Raw genomic sequence first — 17,855 nt, forward strand, 5'->3', positions numbered from 1 at the left:
CATCCCACAACAGTTCAACCTCACCTCAGGCACGGAGCCCGCCAGATCCCATCACATGACATTGATGTAGTTCTGGCACGGTTCTGTACCTGAAGTGAGGTTGAACTGTTGTAAAAGGCAGTACCAGAAACATGGGAGACTTCCTGTGTTGCATAGAGAAGAACGGGTGGAAGCCAGGCAACAATGCTTCCTCCAATGGGATGAGGTGAGGAGCAATGTGGGCAATGTGGTGCGTGGGGTAACAGGTGCTGAATTCATCACAATACATGGTGATCAATTGTGACCCCGATGTGATGAGGTCCTAAGTCCCAAAACCCTTTGGCAGCATCACTGTTTTAGAAAGGGTGGTACAAGATAACTGAACAGTATTCAGTTCCATTTCATTGAGCATTATATGTACCAGGACCCCCCTTCTATGTCCTGTGATATACTGTATATGGTGATTTTTTTTTACTCCTTTAGTGTTAAAGAAAGCAAGTATATAGGTTACTAGGGTACCATATCTATAAATTTCTTTCAGCAATGTAAACTAGTTCATAATATTCAGATTTTGAGATATTTTTAGATGTAAGTAGTGTGTAAACTGATCAAACAAAACATAAAATATTTATATTTGTTATATCTGAAGGAATGTTCAATTGACAGATTTTTCTTGGTTCTTGTCTTTATAGCCCAGATGTGGGATATCACATCATAACAAACAAAGGATTTAATTTCTCAGCAGTAGATGATGCTTTTGTCTGTCAGAAGAAAAATCACTTCCAGATCACAGTCTATATTCGAGTGGTTGGAAATCCAGCATTTGTCAAAACCCACTTGGGGCTGAAGCCTGTGGAAATGTTCTATTTAAAGGCTTTTGGTATAAAGGTGTGTGTGCCCCTGTGTCTTCTCCCTCAGTGTTCATGATTCCCTTTTCTCTAACATTGATTCCTATGGAAATGTAGGAAAATTGTGATCTTATCCTTCTATTAAGGACTTCATAGGACTGATAACACTGGCTAATGGCCTTGCTAGGAGCCCCCAGTGGCAATGGGTTAAACTTTTGTGCTTGCAGGACTGGTCGACCGAAAGGTCAGTGGTTCAAATCTGGGGAGAGGGGTGAGCTACCTGTGGTTTTGAGGCAACAGTGTAGTAATGATGAGGATCCGGATCATATTTTCATTCTTGCAGACCACTGGTGGTCCACAGAGCACAGGTTGAGAACCACTGCTGTAGTTACAAGGGTGGTCCAGCGCTGTTTTGTAGCTCCTCTCCCCAAAATGTGGCATCAAATTGGTGGGAACTAAGAGCCACGTAAAACAAACAGAACATGCTTCATCCGAAAGGATTCCCACATTCTGCTGATGGAACATGAGCAAGTTTGGAGTTGGGGGTGGGGGTGAGGGGTGGGGATATAGTTCATAGCAGGTTCAAGAGAGACAAAATTGGCCTCTAGATGTGCTGAACACATCCTGCAGTAAACAACAGTGATCTAGATGATGTCCCTGGTGTAAGACAGCTTCCATCCAAACAGATAAGGAAAGCATAAGGTTTTGATCTGGATATCTGTCTTAAAAGATTTTCCCTTTTGTTACATTCATAGGTGGATGCCCCCAATCAAGTAATTGTTATTGAACAATCTCAATCTGACCGGAGCAAAAAGATTTTCTCTCCTGTTAAGTAAGTAAAGAAACTGGGTTGTTGTAGGTTTTTTCAGGCTATATGGCCATGTTCTGGAGGCATTCTCTCCTGACGTTTTGCCTGCATCTATGGCAAGCATCCTCAGAGGTAGTGAGGTAAAGAAACATACAATTTCCTTAATAAATCTGGATGTAGGTGTACACATTCCCACAACCCTCCAATGTGGAAAGAATGAATTGGTGATAAATTAAATGTAAATACATGAGTGAAAAAGGACAAACAGACCAAACAAAGCCATAAATCAAGAAACATACAGGTTTGCTGTAGGCAAGATGCACTCCCCAATCGTCTCTTTATTCCCCAAAATGTATTTTCTCTTAGTGATCTCTACCCTGCCAACATGAACGTTTAAACAATTCATCCTCATCAACAGTTTGCTTTGTCTTTTTCTAATTACAGTAGAGTCTTGCTTATCCAACATAAACTGGCCAGCAGAACGTTGGATAAGCGAAAATGTTGGATAATAAGGAGGGATTAAGGAAAAGCCTATTAAATGTCAAATTAAGTTATTATTTTACAAATTAAGCACCAAAACATCATGTTTTACAATGAATTGACAGAAAAAGCAATTCAATACATGGTAATGTTATGTAGTAATTACTGTATTTAAGAATTTAGCACCAAAACATTGCAATGTATTGAAACAGCTATAGATCTAGGCGGGAGGCAGGCTGTGTTGGATAATACAGAACGTTGGATGAGCGAAGGTTGGATAAGTGAGACTCTAGTGTATTTTAAACACATAGAAGAGATTCTGAGGGAGTCGACTTCATCTAAAAGGGTTTATACTACCAACTTCATTCTCTCACTCAGACCGGATCTACAGTGCCTTATAATCCAGTTTCAGAATGTAGGTTAACTGTATTGAACTGGATTATGAGTCTATACTGCCATATAATCCAGTTCAATGCAAATTACCTGCATTTTGAAACTGCTTTATATGGCAGTGTAGATACAACCTTAGTCTCTGATGTGTTGCAAGATCCCTTTTAGTACATGGAAAAAATGACTGAATTCACTAAAATATTAGTGAAAACTCAATGGACTCTATCTTATTGTTAGTCTTAATTAGAGTAGACTCATTATATCACCAGGATTTTCCTACATGTTGATTCATTGACCCGTTATTAAATAAATCTACTCTAGTTGGATCTAATCAACAGAATATGAGCAAAGGTATATTCACACAAAATGACATGAAGATTTTGAAATACAAGCAGTGGTAAATTCAATTTTCTGTGTTGTTTCAGTATTCATGTTCAGTTTAGCTTCACTTTGACCTTCTCCTGATGATAACTGTAATCCAATACAGAGCTGAGCAACCTAACTTTGCATCATCAATAGTTCCGAAAAATATTTCTTGTCTTAGTAAAAGGAACATGCTGTTTATTAAATTTTACTATTACCAGTAAATACTGCTGTCTCAAGTTCTCAGTAATGTGGGACATTGCTTTCACTTTGTTGTGTTACTCCTAGTTGAGGTGATAAATTCTGTTCTATATATGGATACTAAGACTGTATGGGTTGCTGTGAGTTTTCTGGGCTGTATGGCCATGTTCCAGAAGTGTTCTCTTCTGATGTTTCGCCCACATCTATGGCAGGCATCCTCAGAGATTGTGAGGTTTGTTGGAAACTAGGCAAGTGAGGTTTATATATATCTGTGGAATCCCTCACAACAAAGGATCCCTCCAGGCAGCAATCAGCCAGGCTTTGAAGCTACAAGGCTATTAAATGCTAATCAAGGTGGCCATTTGCAACATTCACACTTGCAGTCAAAAGTTCTTTCTCACACCCTGGACATTCCACAGATTGTTGAACTCCAGAACAGGAAAAGCCCTCTGACTTTAAACACCATACCGTTAAGTAGGAAAACAATCTTAGATAATTAAAAAGTAGTAAATTAAAAAGCACTTTAAAGAAATAGGTAAACCCAATTAGGTAAGAAGATAGGTAGGAACAAAGTAGTCCAGGGAAAAATGTACAGCAGAGTCCATGAAAACAAAGTCAAAACTTCTCTAATAAAATCCAAGAAACCAGGAAACATGAATCCAAGACATGAATATAAAGTCATAGAATTCAAGAATCAAAACCATGAAACAAAAGGCACTTAAACTTGAATCTTCCAAGCAAAGCTTCCATGAAACAAGGACAATATCTTGACTTGATTCCAAACTATGCTTCATCTGACTACATATCCTGTACTTGGGACTTTTATCTCCTCGTTAATTATGTTCCAAGTACTCAGAATTTGGTTTCACTTTGCCTTAGAATCTCGTATCTTTTTCTCTTGGAGCCTGGCAGAACGCCGAAGCCACTGGTCGGCTTTTCTGTTTTGACTAATCTCCTCCCGTCTATCTATTTGCTCATTAATTTCTGCACCTGGTGCTGAGCTGTTTTTTAAGCTCCAGATCATGGGAACTCTCTGGTAGCAATTCAGGGAGCACACTATTATCCTCACAATCTTCACAGACATTCTCATGGGAAACTACACTTTGAACAGGGATCTCCTGCTCATTCTCTGCATCAATATCATTGACCAAACCATTGCCATATTGAAACTCATTGACATCACTTCCTACATCCAAAGCACCCTGATCCTGAAACTCAATCGCAGGCTGAACTCCCACACAGATACATAAACCACACCTGCCTAGTTTCCAACAAACCTCACAACCTTTGAGGATACCTGCCATAGATGTGGGCGAAATGTCAGAAGAGAATGCTTCTGGAACATGGCCATATAGCCTGGAAAACTCACAGCAACCCATGGATTCCAACCATGAAAGCCTTTGACAACATTACGATTATACTTTGCAAGACCACCCTGCCCTGCATGAATCTTTGAGGCACTTTGCCTGTGTTTCGGATGATTTTCCTTCCTGGAGATGGTACATGCTCTCTGTACATTTTATTCACAGACAGATCCATTCTTCTGTGGTACAGACTGAGTATCCCATATCTGAAATGCTTGGGACCTGGAATGTTTTTTTATTATTTTGCAATTTATATAGATATCTATATTTGCATATACAAACCTAATGAGATGTCTCTGAGATGAATTCCAAGTCTAAATACAAATTCATATATGTTTCATATACACCTTTCCCATGCAGCCTGAAGGGATTTTTTTACAGAATGTTTTTTTCATAATTTTGTGTATAGTTTGTGTACATGAAACTATCAGAAAGCAAATGTGTTACTATTTCAACCACCCATGTAGATAATTCTGAGTTTGGATTTCTGGATAAGGGATGCTCAACCTAAACCTTTGGGAGTGTCAACCTACTCGTAAACATGTGAAGTGGGAGCTTCATGTAGTCCATGGGATAAGTGTTCTTCGTGTTCTTAGAACATGGTTACAGTGAAAAATGATATGGCTACTATTCCAATGCATAGAGTGGATTGGAAACTTTCCTCCTCAGGAGCATTCAAAGTATGGAATAGACCATCAGAGTGATGTCAAAAGGTAAGGAACTGAGAAGATGAGGTGTAATCCTATGTGGATTTCTGAAGATTTTGAATAACAATGTATTACAAATGACCATTCACAAATTGCGCAAACCATTGTTGTTTTACCACTAACCTTCCATCTTTCCTGTGGTTGATATGCCATGTCATAAATGCAATATGTAAATGGATGAAGACTTGAGATAGGCAATGGAAATTGAGATGGTGGGAAAAAGTGAGGAAAAAATATCAAATGTTATTATTCTGAGCTGGTCAAGGAAATGGATGGGAAATTATTCTGTGCCTTGTATTGTTAATGAATAAACCAATTACGAATAAACGAATTAGGAAGATCATAGTTACATTGAAAATTGTTGACCTTTCTCTCTCTCGTTTTCGATGTAGAATTAATCTTCCAGGAGACCAGGTGACAAAAGTAACCATGGCAAAATTGCACTTTAGTGAAACAACGGCAAATAATATGAGAAAGAAAGGAAAGCCTAACCCCGATCAAAGGTACTTGTGTGTCAAAAAACACTCTTTAGAGCTAGTTTTTACCTACATTCAAAGTTCCTTCCTAATCTCCTACTCCATTCTTTCCTTTATCTGTTTTGTAAAAATAACTTTATCTCATACAGATCTCACAAATTATTGTTAATAAACCATATCCATTAGCAGCATGTTTCCAGACTTCACATGGATATGCAAAAACATTGATAATAATGACACTTATTGAAATGAAGGACTTCTGGCCTAAGAATAGCTTAGAGTCAAATTGGAGGACCTAGAAAATGCCTTGGGAGGACATAATTTGTTGGCGGCGGATAATTGAAGCAATGGTACTGATCCCACAGATATGGGGTCATCTTGTCCATTTGGGTATCAATACTTCAGTGAGTTGTCATTCCTATTATGCTATGTAGTTATGGCACTACAATTTCTGTTTTTCTGTCTTATTGAGAAAAATTTATATCAAGTTTAATACATGAAATCAGAATGACCTGAAAACACCCAACAACGACAACATACTTTCCAGTGCCTATCACATGGCTGATCTAAAAAGAAATGTTGGGGTATACTCATAACTATACACAAAAACCTGGATCTATGAAAGAAGATTGTATGAGTCTTGCAATACATAAACAAAGCAACCCCCCATTTAAATGAAATTTAAATGGAGTGAAAATATATGTAGAAAGAGCATGAACAGTTTTAAAATCCAGTGCTTACACAATAAATACAGAATGGTGGATTTCGTTTTGCAGATAGATCTATGACTTTTATGAAATGATTTAACTTTTCATTATTATTGTTTTTAGATACTTTATGCTGGTGGCGGGATTATATGCTGTCAATCAAGACCAGTCTTATTTGGTGGCTGCTCATGTCTCAGAAAAGATCATTGTCAGAGTAAGTGCAACCTAATATTGGTAAAGGAAAGCCAAGAGGCTCTGTGTCCATATTCCAGCCCTGAATATTTGCTGAATGTTACCATTGGTCATTCTGGTCATAAAACTTTTGCCTAAGAGAGAGAGAGAGAGAAGCTTATCTGACATTCTTTTAAAATGTGTTTATTTTTATGAGTATTCAGTCTTTTGCCTCAAATAATGGAGAACAGCAATCAATAAGGTATTCTGGTAGATACTAGGGCCCCTTCCACACAGCTGAATAAAATTCTACATTTTCTTCTTTGAACTGGAATATATGTCAATGTGGATTCAGATAACCCAGTTCAAAGCAGATATTGTTGGATTTTCTGCTTTGGTGTTCTGGGTTATATGGCTGTGTGGAAGGCCCTGGGTGCTTCCAGAAGAGGCTTTTTTTAAAAAGAGTTCATCCACATTTATTTATTTAGTGTCAAAAGCATTGCATAAATAAGTATAAAATGATAAAAATAGAGAAAACACAAGCAGTTAAATAATTTTTGACCAAAAATGAGCAACAGTGACTGCATAGTCTGTAGCTTTAAACAATTTTTCCTCTGTACTTGAGGCAGGCCACTGTAGACAAGCATACATATGTGGAGTTGTTTGTTCTGCTCCACAGTCTCACGAGGTGGAGGATTTTTCTAGGTAGTGCCATTTTGCCAGGTTGTCTTTGATCTGCCCACCCCACTTCTGAGTCTGTTCAGGGACTTCCAAGTTGCCCATTCTTGGTTTGCCCCTGGAGGAAGGCCCTCGTGGGGGGGCCATCCAGTTGGGATTTCCTGGTTTAGCTGCCAAGAGGGATAGTCTGGCTGTTGCTGGGGGAACATTAAGAGAAGTGGTGGTTCTCATGAAACTTTTCCTTGATTTAAGTCTACTGGGAGGAGACTGATAGCCATGCAGAGGATGGCTTTCACAGTGTTCAACCTTATTTCGCTCACAATTAGCAGCAACTTCCTGTTGCGCATCGGGGGTGGGGAGTGGTGGTGGTGATGGTGGTGGGGGGCAATGCCAGCTAGCTTATATAGTTTATCAACAGGTGTAGGTTTAAGACATTTTTAAACAAGGAAAGACATCCTTAAACATTCAGTGACACAAAAAGAGCCTCCTCGAAGACTGAGTAAATACAGTTGGGTGTCCCCTGGGCAATGTTTTTGGTAAACGGCTAATCTTTCCAACCCAAAAGCATTGCTTTTAAACATTTTAGTTCATTGCATAATTTTATGGGAAGGATGTGTGCTGCTATTCCCCATTTGTAAGTGATTTTCCAACGATTTGTTGTGACAATGACTATTTTCAAACACAAGTCTACTTTCACAGTATGTTCCTTTTCTATTATTTTGTTTTTGTAGAACTGCAATACAGCATCAATACAATTTATTTTCCTTATGGTTTTTATTGCAAAGAAATCTTCTGTATCCCAACTACAGAAGATTGGTGGGTGGATTATCACAGAACTCTTTCATAAATTATTCTATCTAGCTCATCATCTCTTCTCTGCCCTCCTTTGCTAACTGTTGTGAACATGGTTGTAAATGTGAAACTTTCTTTGCTGCTTTCCTCAATGTATTGAAAATAATTGCTAGCATAGTTTCAACGGTTTCTTTTCTTCTGGAAGATGGCCAAACTGATTCTTTCAAATGTGGAGCTACACAATATAGGAAAGCATCGGTTTTTGTCTGATTTTGCTTTCTATTTGTCTGAAAGAAAGACATTGACCCTTCATAAGTTATATGATGACATGATTCAATATGCATTATACAAACTTACAGCAACTTTCTAGTTAAAAGTCAAATATCTCAAGCTTCTGAATTCTTTGGGGGAAAGTGTCTCTTTAAAAAATATATTTTGATGGGTAGAGTCCCTTACTCTGCATACATGCAGGAAAATGAAAGTTTTTTTTTTAAGTAAAGCATAAACACAGAGAAAATTTGAAAAAGGTGAGCCTGAAATACTCTGAAATTCTATAGTTCTAATGTAACTCTTTTTAAAAAAGTGTGCTCAAGTATACAAAATATCTGCAGACATGCTCATAATTTGTGTGTTTTGGACAAGTGGAGATGAAAGAAAACAGGAAGAGTTGAAAACTATGGGAGCCAAGCTTTTGAGGACATCAAGATTTATGCTTTCTATTCAGGTCTTCTGGCTCCATTTAAGAGGCAACAGATGAAAGGGAGATAAAATATGGGTGATGATTAATAGTAACAATATTGTTTGGAAACATGTGAAATTTTCTTAGTGAACTGTAAAAACTACATATTAGATCTGTCTGGATGTGGAAACACCAATGGTTATCATATCACTAAAGGAGGAGCTCAATTGTTTATATGAGCCCAAAGTTGCCGGCTGCTCCAAATTCTAGGGCAACTTTGCTTACGTGGGTCAAGGACACATTAAGCAACTTTGCCCTGCATTAAACTGGATCACCTCAGTGCATAGAATCAATCACCATGAAACGGATTCAGGTGCCCTTCACTTTTAGTGCTCAGTGTAGATGCACCCAGGATTGTTCCCAAAATAAAATGAGTTAAGCCACATTCACATGCTGAGCTGCATAACGAAAGCTGTTGCATATAGTGGCAATATTTCCACAAAATAAAATCAAGTGAATCTGGAGATCCTGGTTTGTGCGACAAAAATAGCATCTGCTTAATAAGAAGAAACCAGTACCTTATTTTGTCTGCAGTCCTGGGAAAGCTTAGAAGTCTACCTACTTAGTTGTGGTTAACAGGGATATCAGGTCATGCTCCAATTGTGAGATGTTTGGCCTTGCATACTACAGATGGCAGTGCTCTTTTTTCTAATGTATACTGAGCTTCTGGATGCTGTTGCTTTGATGAAGCAAATGAGGCTGGGTCTTCACCGCCACTTAAAGTCAAGGGGAAACCTTTTACTTTGTTTCCTATTGGCCACAGAGCCAATGCCTCTTAATTGCCTGTTAAGGGCCAAACATTACACTTTGCATTATAACAGTAATTGATGGGAAATTCCATCCCCCTTCGCCTGTGGCAAAGCTGAGGAAACTCTGAGATGGAGGTGGCAGTTGACATCCCCTTCGCTGGTAAAATCACGGCATGTTAGCCTTGGAAACCCTTATTTTATCAACTGATTCCTTGATTTCTAACAACTGGTTTCAGAAACAATTAGGGTTGCCAGTTCAGGATAATCTCTGGCCTTGTGACTTCAGTGCTAAAAACTGATAACTAGGAAAGATCGCTAATGGCTTTTGTTCCTGAAGGCCAGGTGATCCCCTTACATATTTCTTTAGGGGGAGAATGGGGCAAAGGGTCAGGCTAGGGTCAGGAACACAAGGAAACATAGAAATCATATAGCGATTATACACAGGGGAATCACCTTTCCATCCAGGTCCCCAGAGAGGAATTAATAATAACAATAATAAAATGCAAACGATATCATGACACAACATGAATTCATAAGTTGTCTTGAAGAAAGTTCATGGGTAGAGAACGAGTCCTTGAAGAGAGTGAAGTCCAGGAATGTAGCAGAAATCAAAAAGCCACCAAAAGGAGTCTATGGAGTTCCACGGGGCCAAAACACAAAGCCCTGCAGCGCTGGGATGGAAGCCGATTCCATGGTCCTTGGAAAACTGTAACTCTTTCCATGGGCTGGAGCCCAGGGACCAATCTGCTCCCCGAAAGCCTCATGGGGTCCTTGCTGTTGTTAGTGTCTTTGCATATTAACCAAGACTCAACCCCTATTGTGCAGTCTGCTGCCCTTGCCCTTTGCAGAACTATAAGTTACTACCTCTTATTGGGGGGGGGGGCATGCTCCGCTTCAGTGCCATCCCCCAAAGTGGCTCCCCCAAAGAGGTGAACCCCCTTCAGTGATGACCCCACCACTGCAGGCATGGTCTTTTTATGCCCTGGCCTCTGAAGCCATGCAGGTGTTCTTGCTGGGCCTCGCTTCACAGAGTCACAGGGCCAGGTCCTCAGTTCTGCAAAGAGTGAGTTTCAGGAGCCAAACCGAAAGCAACCAAGAAAACAAAGGTTGCCTCTTCCATCAAAGCCCCTGGTGATGGTACCTTCACTCCCTTGGTGTTGCTCTATTAAGCATCATCCACTGCTGCAAAGAGTATGTCAGTCAAGAACTAAGATAAAAACCAAGTCTAATAACGAGGGGAAAAATAACACACACATATGTTTTAAGGTCGTGCTGTCACCCTGAGATTCTTCCTCTTTGCTCTGAGAAGTGGAGAAGCCCTGAAAACCAGGAATCCTTGAGGCAATGCAGTAGGGTCTATATTTTTGTGAATGTAACATGTCCCACTGAATTCAGAGCATTTATTCCGAAGCAAATATGTCCGCGACTACAGGATTACTTTCTTTTGGATGTGAGAGCCCCTGGAAAACTGTTTTCTGCTGCTATATTAGTGTTATTTATGAACACAGAAATGCAGAGAGCATACTGGAAAAAGATAGGCAATATTTGCTACACTGCTTCTGATTTCCTGAGAGATTCCCTGCAAGAGCTGCCGTTATCATTAGGCAGAGAGATGGCCTGTCTGCCCCAAGCAGCAGATTTTGAGGGTCATGAAATGGAAACCAAGTGTTAGTTATGTGCTTTGTTCTTGTTTTTTTTTTACTGGGGGAAAGGTTGTTTTTTGTGGGATTTATTGCTTTATGTGTGGTGAGTGTATATCTTCTTTGCTGTTTTCCTTCAGGCAGCAAAATGGCTTGGGCCAGCTGTGGACCTTGTACCCCAAAGGTTTTTCCCTTCCGCAGCTGTCAGTCACTTTGTTTAGGTCTATTCAGACAATACACTTTTCATCTGTGCGCCTTGTGAGAGAAAACAGCAGGCGCTTCCACCTGCCACAATGTGCATTCAAGTGCAAATCTGCAAGTCTATACTTCCAATGTTCCTGATGAGAAAAAGTGCGGCCCATGAATATAAGCACATTGTGACTCCACTTTGTTGTATGTAGAGCACAGAAAAGTTATTTTTTTATAATAACTCCCACACCCCTAGCCTGCTGCTTTTGATTTTTTTTTTATTATTAAAGTATTTATACCCCACCCTGCATCATCAAATTTCAGGGCCAATCCAGCAAACTCAAGTAAAGTAGATAACAGTTTAAAACAATAAAAATGTGCAAACAAACTAGTGTGGTAAGTTAAAAGAGTTTAAATCCACGCACATCAATGTTTTAGACTAAGGGTGCATCTATGCTGTAAAATTAATGCATTTCGATATCAACTGCTATGGCAATGCTATGGAATCATGGGAGTTGTAGTTTTAAAAGGTCTTCAGCCTTTGCAGCCAAAGAGAGCTGGTGCCTCACCATACCCTGAATCCCAGGGTTCCATAGGATTGTGTCATGGCACTTAAAAGTGGCATCAGACTTCATTCTTGTGGTTGCATTTGAGAGCCAGTCTTCTATATTGAGTTATAGGACTTTATCACACTAGACTGGCAAGCCTGAATTGTAGCAAGATAAGCACATCTGCTGCTGTTAGCTTATCACATGACGTTGTGTGCATCCAGCTACGGATTTTCCTTCCCTGTAGTGCCCCTTTAAATGAGGCCCCTTCCACACAGCCATATAACCCAGAATATCAAGGCAGATAATCCACAATGTCTGCTTTGAACTGAGTTATCTGAATCCATACTGCCATATAATCCAGGTCAATGTGGATTTTATATTGCTGTGTCGAAGAAGCCTGAGAGATAAGACCTGTCAATGCTTTCCAATCCTTCCACCTCAGTGCAATAAGTTCCTTCTGCTTCTGTGTTGAAATGCCACATGGTGCCAGTGGATTCAGGGCCTGTCCAGACAGTTCCATTATCCCAGGAGCTTCTGCAGCAAACAGGAGGGTGGCCAGATGCCGTTCCCTATAAACATGGAAGCAATTGCTACAAACAGCAAAAAATGCGAGATTTTCAAGTGCGGGAATATCCTGGTTATGGGCCAAAAATCCGCATTTTGAAATGTCTGTATGTCTCTGCACTCGGAAATCATGGGACTTTTAATCTAGGTTTGTTCTCTAAAAAGAAGGTGACAGTGGAGTAGAATGTGAAAATTTTGTTTGTGTACCAGAAACTTCATGAAACATGTGGAGGGCATATTTTCTCTGGCTAGGACAAAGTTGTGGCCCCCTGGTCAACGTTGTACATCATTTCACATAAGAGCAATCAGGAACAGACACGTATAACTCAGGAAGAACACCTTGTCTGCACAGGTGGCCCTACCCAGGAATGGAAAGTATAGAGTGATTTGCATCTTCGCATGTTTGCTTTTTAAGCTTTCTTTAAAAAAAGATCCTGCTGAAATTTCTGGTGGAAGTCCCATGGTGGCCATCTTGCGAGCCTCTAAATACCACAAGGAAGCAGCAAGTATGGATGATGGAGGCAGAAATTCCAGGACCAACTGGTCTGTATGTGGACCTCTTCTGAAGTCCCGGGTTTTTATGCCTCTGATTAAAACCCGCAATTTGGTGCTGTCTGGCAAGACAGTGGGCTGCTTTGACAACGTCCTTAGTCCTCAGAAGTAAAATGCTCAAGCTCTTCTTGTATTTCATGGGTCTATATTTACTTAACAGGATTTTGGTCTTTCAGCATCCTCTTCCCATGAGCTGAGTGTGCCATCTTGCCTGTAGCAAATGGTAAATTTGGAAACACGAGTTCTCACTAGGACAGTCTCTATAGCAACCTCTCTATAGAGTCCAAAAGTGTAGGTGGCTGTGTTGACCTTCAATCAATTATTATCCGTTTTCATCTGTATCAGGAATATCTTTTGTAAAGTTATACCTAAAGAGTTTGAATTACAACAGGAATAGTGATAAGAACGCGTTGCTAGGATATCTAACTCAGTTGCTGTAAGGATTACATGCAAACATAGGCCCCTTTTGCACAGCCATATAATCCAAAATATCAAGGCAGAAAATCCAACAATGTCTGTGTTGTTATCTGAGTCCAGATTGTCATATAATCCAGTTCAGTGTGGATTTTATACAGCTGTGTGGAAGGGGCCTCAAAGGAAGCAGGAGAAGCCAAGGCAGGATATGTGTGTATACATAGGTGTGGGAAATGACATTACAGATAAGGTCTCTGGAACAAAACCTGGGCCCAGGATGTATCCATAATGCAAAATTAATTCAGTCGGACACCACCTCGACTGCCATGCTCAATGGTGTGGAATTCTTCTAATAGCAGTATTACAACATCTACCGTCTTGCAAAAAACTGCTTCTGTCTCACCAAAGCACAAATGCCAGTATTCTATAGCATTGAGCCATGGCAGTTAAAGTGATATCCACTTGCATTAATTCTACAGTGTAGCTGCATCTCCATAGTAAACTGTTGCTTGTCATTCAGCCACTCCATACCCTCATAATCGTTTCCTGTTTGCAAATGAAAACACGAAAGAAGATGTTCTCAGGTTCAAAGTGGAATTAAAGCATTTTACTCCTTCTCACTTAAGAAACGGTATAAGGAACTTTTCATTTTCATCTAGCCTACTTGCTTCTAGCCATAAAGTGGATATGAAGCAAAGAGGATGGTGAACCCAAGTACCATAATGACTAGAAGAGAAGGAAGAGGCCAAATCTGCAGAGTTTTGAAAGCCGCATCAACCACTCAACTGCGAATAGTAGCAAGCTGCTGTATTGATAGCTGACCAGCACAAAAACTGGAGACTTGACGGCAAACCCAGAGTACTGGCAATCCTAGTGATGGTTCCTATGACTACTAATAAAAATGTCTCAGGGCTTCAACCCAGTATGCCATGGCCGTGTCTACATCTTCCTAAAATCTGAAAAAGTTTCTCCAGCCTTCAGAACAAAATCTCAGATTACCCACTCAGGACATGTCAGTAAATCATTCTGAGCCTAAGGAAGTGATCACCTTAACAAAACATGGCCAACCAGCATCCTTCATAATATCATATATGCTTTGGGGAAAACTGCTGAATGAGTTGAAGTGAACTAGGCCTTAGTGTTGCAGATGGTAATTTTCCCCAGAACTGCTGTTTGTTAACATTCAGGTCTCTAGAGCTATGTTGCAAGTAGTATTTGCATATGATCACAGCAATTCTTCTGTCCCAATTAAAAGCAGAATGTCTATGTTCGCTTGAGCAACAAATGGCTTCATGGTGTAGCTGTCCCTTGGGTAGCTGATTTCAAAATTTAATAAAAACATTCAGTCCTCCACATTTGCAGATGTGATTCTTTGTGGGTTTGACTATGTTCTCTCTGGGAATTTCCAGGAATTTCCAGTGGAAGTTGACCATAGAGTCACCCTGGAGAACCTAGATATTGCCAGAAAGGTGGTCCCTCGGGTTAAAAAATTGGAGATTTAAAATGGTTTTTCCACATTTGTGGTTCCCTCACAACCCTAAACCAATGAAAGTGGAAGGCCTATGGCGTTTGGAGGAAAAGAGCCAGCAATCAACAGCAATAATACATTAGGATATGTATTATAAAGTTTCTTTATCTGGGTGGACTCCAAAAGGAGCCTAAACAGAGAAGTATCATCCATTTTACAGAGGCAGGGGGGTTGAAGGAGTGAAACCATTTCCCCCTCTTTTCCTTGTTATTTTCCCCATCCATGTTGCCATCATGGAAATAACCCTAGTTTATGATATGGGAAGTGGTGGTGGTGATAGAGAATAACAAATGAAAACGGAGAAATGGTGTTCCTCCTTCAAGTCTCCTCCCATAAAATGGACTATCCTTCTCTGCCTAGACTCCCTTTTGGAGTCTGCCCAGATAATGGAACAGTACCTAAGGCTCACTTATGGTAGAACTATGATACCTTTCCCCTTTCACTTCTGCAGGTCTCGCTTTCATTCTCTGGATTTTCTATCTGGCAGACCCTTCCCCAAGTCCCAGAGGATCTCTTCATTATTATGCAGCTGGTTCTAGTTACATAGCAAGATATTTCTCAGTAGTCTCCTGCTCTCCACTGACCACTAAATGACCATGTCACAGGAGAGGTAGCATGAAAAATGTGGATTTTCAGTGGGTTTTCCTCATTGTGGAAGATAGATGGAGAATTCTGGCCTTTGCAACAACAAAAAAGACCCATATAAGTACAGTATATGCTGGATGTATGCCTGCCTATATATGTTATTGAGAGACTATAAGGCAACACTTATCATTTATGCATGTGTGTCCATGTGCCTTCAAGTTGCCTGTTGACAACTTGATTTTCATTGAGTTTTCTTACACAAAGAATATTCAGAAGTTTATTTTTCTGAAATATAGTCTACAGCACCCAATCTTCATTGGCAATCTCCGATCTGACTACTAACCAGGACTGACACTGCTTAACTTCTAATATCAGATAGAATCTGATGCCTTTGGATATTTATACCCTTGGTGATTTATGATCAATTCCTTAATTAACCACTAAACATTTCAGGATCCCTTCCACTCATAAATAAAGAACCATGTAACTTTGAAAATAATTCATTCATTGCTTAGTTTCCAAAAAAGGAAGAAGGTGCATACCCTTTTCTAATGATTTTGCAGGAAAACAAGGTTAGCTTTCAAAATATATTCCATATGAAGAAAAAAAATAGTTTGGTGTTAGTTAGTACTTCCAATCTATTCCCAGCTTGTCATACAGCCTAAGCCATGATTTATAAGATAGTTCATGCTAGAGCAAACTCACTGAATCAGTGGAATATACATGTGTTGACTAAACAGTACAATGTAAGAACTGATTCAATAAATCATTTCCAGTTCAGTCTACCAGCAGGATTTAGGACCTTGAAAAACTGTGATATTGGATTTCTGAACTTTTGTTTTGACCTTTTTTTCTACTTTTGCTTATGGTATGATAGCCCAAGGTTGACCTCTGATGATTTGCTACCTGAGACAAAGGACATGAAACTCCCCAGTTCCTGTCTCATGACCAGGCTTTTCTTCAATAGTGACCAATGAAACAGAGTCTTCATGACATCTGTAGACAGGTGGGGAAGGCATAAAGAGAAGTTCACAAGAAAAATATTTGTCTACTCTGATACTTAGCACTACTGTCTAGCATCTGTCACCTGAGATGATTACTTCATTTTTGCTTAATGGCTGGGCCAATTCTGCAATCTTGTTCTGGGGGAGATTATTTTATTTAGTCAGTGGGGATTGTTCTGTTAAACAATGAGCAAGAATTTATTTCTTGATAAAGATTTGCCTGGAACCAATTTTCCATGAATTTTAAAATGCTTTCAGGCCTCTAACCCTGGACAGTTTGAGAATGATACTGATGCATGCTGGCTACGAGGGCAAGTTCCCGAAACGGTTATTTGTCACGGCCGAGTTGGGATTAACACAGATGCACCAGATGAAGCTTTGGTTGTTTGTGGAAACATGAAAGTTATGGGAACAGTCATGCATCCATCTGACAGTCGAGCCAAGCAAAATATCCAAGAGGTGAGTGCAACAAATAAATAACCATGTAACTGCAGCAGCACTTATGATGAGCAAAAGAAGTAAGGCTTTTCCACTGGAAGTCCCATCTGTTTGGGATTCTGTTCCTGAAAATGCACATTTGGCTCTTTCTTTGACTGTGGGGCTTGATGACCTTTTTACTCAAAATATTTATTTATTTATTTATTTATTTATTTACAGCATTTATATACCACTTTTCTCACCCCTAGGGGGAAATATCCTTATTTCAATTCAGTAAGAATGGTGGAATGTTCTTGTAGCTTGTGCTTACTATTGTGGGTAAACATTTAAAGATAGGTTTTTAATATAATCACATTCTAATATTTTAAAATGATCTTACTTGTTAATTTGTTTTAGAGAACTTCCTTTTACAGACATTTGCGACTTGGGCATTGCTTTACATACCTGAGAATGTGAGCAGCAAATTTTTGACAAAGCTTTGCTCATAGATGATGAATTAGAAAGGTCTCAGCCAAGCAATATGAGTAGAGAAATCCAAAACATTGCTTTCTAGGAACGCTTCTGGCACTGTGTCATGTATTCAGGCCAGAGCTCAGAAAGGTTACTCTTTGGATTGCAACTCCCATAATCCGAGTGGGCTTGGTGGCTGAGGAAGGGGCCATCTTGAGTGTAAGGTTAGTTGAGGGATGGGCTGCTTATTGTTTAAAAATGTGTGTTTGTGTATGTGAAAGAGTAGGATTGGCTGGGTATGTTTGTTAGTGAGCTGAACAAAGTTGCTAGTGCAACTGTGTGCAGCTGGTCCCCTGGAATAATGAATAGTAAGACTCTCATAATTGTGGAACCCATATCTGCCGTTTCACTTACCCATGCATGGGGGTGAGGAGGAATTGTCTCTCTAGGTATTTGCTAGGTTTTCCATCCGGTCCAGCTTGAACGTA

The 17,855-nt window shown here is 39.8% G+C and overlaps 1 protein-coding gene across 1 annotated transcript in view; it reads left to right on the forward strand.

The window, feature by feature from the left end:
• The window catches only part of MYRFL (myelin regulatory factor like), a 62,213-nt gene that overhangs the window by 16,650 nt on the left and 27,708 nt on the right, over nt 1-17,855 (forward strand). The window contains exons 7-11 of the mRNA XM_060777468.2: nt 672-867; nt 1,583-1,659; nt 5,533-5,643; nt 6,447-6,537; nt 16,738-16,938. Coding sequence (XP_060633451.2) covers nt 672-867; nt 1,583-1,659; nt 5,533-5,643; nt 6,447-6,537; nt 16,738-16,938 — 676 coding nt within the window. The remainder of the gene's footprint in view (nt 1-671; nt 868-1,582; nt 1,660-5,532; nt 5,644-6,446; nt 6,538-16,737; nt 16,939-17,855) is intronic.

The sequence above is a fragment of the Anolis sagrei genome, chromosome 5, assembly GCF_037176765.1.
Source record: "Anolis sagrei isolate rAnoSag1 chromosome 5, rAnoSag1.mat, whole genome shotgun sequence".
Classification (NCBI taxonomy): domain Eukaryota; kingdom Metazoa; phylum Chordata; class Lepidosauria; order Squamata; family Dactyloidae; genus Anolis; species Anolis sagrei.